Source organism: Ananas comosus, linkage group 9 (genome assembly GCF_001540865.1).
Source record: "Ananas comosus cultivar F153 linkage group 9, ASM154086v1, whole genome shotgun sequence".
Lineage (NCBI taxonomy): Eukaryota > Viridiplantae > Streptophyta > Magnoliopsida > Poales > Bromeliaceae > Ananas > Ananas comosus.
In genome coordinates this window covers 10,903,200-10,906,605 of record NC_033629.1, presented here as the reverse complement: position 1 = coordinate 10,906,605, position 3,406 = coordinate 10,903,200, and the positions used below count along the sequence as shown (strand labels likewise).

General features: G+C 37.0%; 1 protein-coding gene across 1 annotated transcript; it reads left to right on the top strand.

Moving 5' to 3' along the window:
* Nucleotides 135–2,929, top strand: LOC109715887 (growth-regulating factor 10-like; the record flags this gene model as incomplete). Its single annotated transcript, XM_020241106.1, is given in 3 exon segments — nt 135–177; nt 264–530; nt 2,371–2,929. Coding segments are annotated over 3 exon segments (639 nt in total), but the record flags the coding sequence as incomplete, so codon positions are not given.

Sequence of the window (3,406 nt, the reverse complement as noted above, 5' to 3'; positions counted from 1 at the left end):
AGAAGAGACCGAAAAGGGGAAGGAGGAGGCGGCGCCGGTAGCGGATTCTACTCTCACTCCCTCTCTAGCTAGGCCGCTACGGCCTCTAAAAAAAAAAAAAAAAAAAAAAACCCCTAGAAAAACTAAGACTAGAAAACGAGGAAGATCCTTCACCATCTTCTTCCGTTCCGGTCCAAGGTAATTCTTTTTTTTTATATAGTTTCGATTTGGAACTATAATAATTGCTTGTTATCATTCTTACATGTTTGTTATACTTTCGTTAGGACTTGGTCCCGACGAGGAGGTAGGGATTGAGGAGACTGAGGAGGAGGAGGAGGAGGGAGAGGAGGGCAATAAAAGGAAGAGGAGGAATCGTCGGAGGAGGAATAGGAGGAGAGCGTCGTTTACGGTGGGGCAGCTGCAGGAGATGGAGAGGCAGGCGCTGATATACAAGTACATGGCGACGGGGGTGGCCGTCCCCATCCACCTCATCCTCCCCATCTGGAAGAGCGTCGCCTCCTCCCCCGTCGGCCCCCACCGCTACCCTTCCCGTACCTTCATCTTCCTTCTCCTTTTTCTTTTTTTTCTCTCTCCTCACAAATTCTACCGCAACAGTAGTTTAATGAATGAAGCAATAGCATACTATATTTTTTTTAAAAGAAAGAAAAAAAAAGTTCTAGACAGTTCAGTCCTTTCCACTGCCCATCGTGTCATAGAGTTCACATAATGGACGGTGGATGAGATTGTCTCACATTGAAAACCGTCTCCATAGCATTTTGACATTTCTGCCCATACGTATAAAACTTGCCTAAACCATAAATTATAGTTATTAATTTATTAAAATTTTAATTTTGCTATCTAGTCTTTTAATCTGAATGATTTGAATCGGTCAATGATATTTTGACTTTACAATTTAAGTTAATTATTTATTGTAATATAATAAATTTAATCTGTTTGATTTGAATCGAATAGGTCAACGATATTTGATTTCAAATTTTGAATTAAAAATTTGAATATATCATTTATATTTACATGCATATTTAGTTAATTTGCTTCGTGGAGTAGTTTTTACAGCTGTAAATTTATTAAAATAAATAATTAGTTTAAATTTTAAAATCAGATTACTGGTGTCAACTTATTCAAATTAAATAAATTTAAAAGTGGACAGTAAAATCAAAATTTGGAACTGTCATAGCTTAGGTTAGTATCCTTTTTAGTTCTAATGCAAGACGGTCTCATCCACTGTTAGTCACGTCTGAATTTTAGAGCTACGTGAACGGTGGATGAAATGATGTCAAGTTGGAAACTGTTTCCATCAATTTTTATTTTCATTTTATTTTCCGCTTTCCCCTTTATTGCTTCACCTATATATTTTTTTAGTAGAGCTACTATATTATCGGAAGTATAAAGTGGTTGGTGCTTTCAATTTTTAGCCCTTAGATCAACTTCTTTGATCATTTTTAACCATTGGATTAATATTATTAATCAATGGGGACCACTCAACCCTAGGGACACTACTCAACCCTAGGGAGACCATTATCATCCTAACCGTAGAATTTTTAATCCAATGGCTAAAAAATCGGAAGCACTAACTACTTTATACTTCCGATAATATAATAACTCTACACTATATTTTTTTTCCTTTGTTTTCCATAAATTGCATTGTCAGTTTCTATACTTTTAGTCATGTTTTGTTTAAGTCTGATTTTTTTTTTCTTTTTGAATTATTTTTCTCTAGTTTTTTATTTAGAAGAAATCATTGCTTGCACCTAATCTAGCTATAAGTCTTGTGTATCTCATTAGCTGCAATATAAAGGATTGTTGGATATACATAAACATTATATATGAGTTTAAGCAAAATGATAAATACAGTTTGGTGTATGAATATACTGGCTATAATTTATTTTTTTTTTTTTAAACAGTAAGCTAAGACAGACCTAAAATAATGTAATATTCAAAAGTTTAGTGTTTTAAATCTGGAGCTTAAAATTTCAAGGATCAAATGAAACCCTGCCAAAAGTTAGGTGGCTAGTGGTTCTTTGCGCCCCCATTGTGTTTATTATTTGTGTTTGTAACAGCGCTTTTCGCAACCATAAAAAGCCCTAGCTTCAGCTGCAGGGGATAGCAAATGTGTCAATTTTAAGGTCTAAACTCAGAATCTTCAATTTGAAGCTTCCGATTTTGTTGTAGGTCTAAGCTGTTAGAAGAAAGTATTTTAGGAGAAACCCTCTCTTTAACGAGATGTTCACAGTAAGATTAATTTGGTCTAAATTCTGTATGAAATACGAATACTATTTCCTACAGTAGCATAACAGGCCCTAAATGTATGTATGTATGTGTGCGGTGTAAATCGAATTGATTTCGGCTGTTGTCGTCGGTTGTGGGAAGCAGTGATAGGACTGGGAAACCTGTGCTTGGATTTCTGGAATAACACGGAGCCCGAGCCGGGGCGGTGCCGTCGGACGGACGGCAAGAAGTGGCGGTGCTCGCGGGACGTCATCCCCGACCAGAAGTACTGCGAGCGCCACATGCACCGCGGCCGGATCAAGAAGCCTCATATCACCGCTGCTGCAGCCGACCAAACCCCACCGGAAAACACCATTGTCGCCGACAGTAATCACCAAGCCTCCATTTCAGATCCTGCTGCTGCCAATGTCGACTCCGGCGGCGGCGGCGGCGGCGGTGCGAGCAGCAGCAGCAGCAGTGACGCGTCGAGATGACGCGTGTAACCGACCACGTTTAGGAGGATTGATGTATGTCATGTAGAATTAATCTATCATGTAGAAGATATCATATCTGAAGTAGTGTTAGATGGTACGAAAATTAATTGTTAGCAGGGGAGGTAGGAGTGATGTAGTAATACTTTTAATTGACCAACAAAGAGAGTGTGTATTAATCAAAACTCCAATCCCATCTAATGCAAATCTCAGGTCTTCATTTATTCTTTATTGATCTCATTAGTTGCTGTTTGTTAGTTTAACTGTATCTGTTTATGGAGGGTCTTGTTTGGATGATAAAATTACATGATCAATTATTATCCCTCTTGTTGGTTTAGAATAATTTAGTGGTTCTTGTTATCTTATATCTTACTTCATTTGCAGTTATCTCTCCTTGATTGTTGGATTAAAAAACAAATGAAGAACCTCGTGAGGAGTAGGTCATTTTTGAGCACCCCTGAACTTGTCTTTACTGAAACTTTTAAATAAATTTGAAGTTCAGAATCATTTATTAATAAAATTTGTAATCACTCTGATAATCTGATGAGAATAGCTCAAAATCAAAACAGAGCTGTTAGGCTATTCGTATTCACTTTAACCTTGTTATTGGAGTTATACTCTAACATTAATCATCTTTATATATAATTGTATAATAAGAATCATAGGATTCATAGCGCATAATTTACCTCTAGATTTTATTACATAATTGT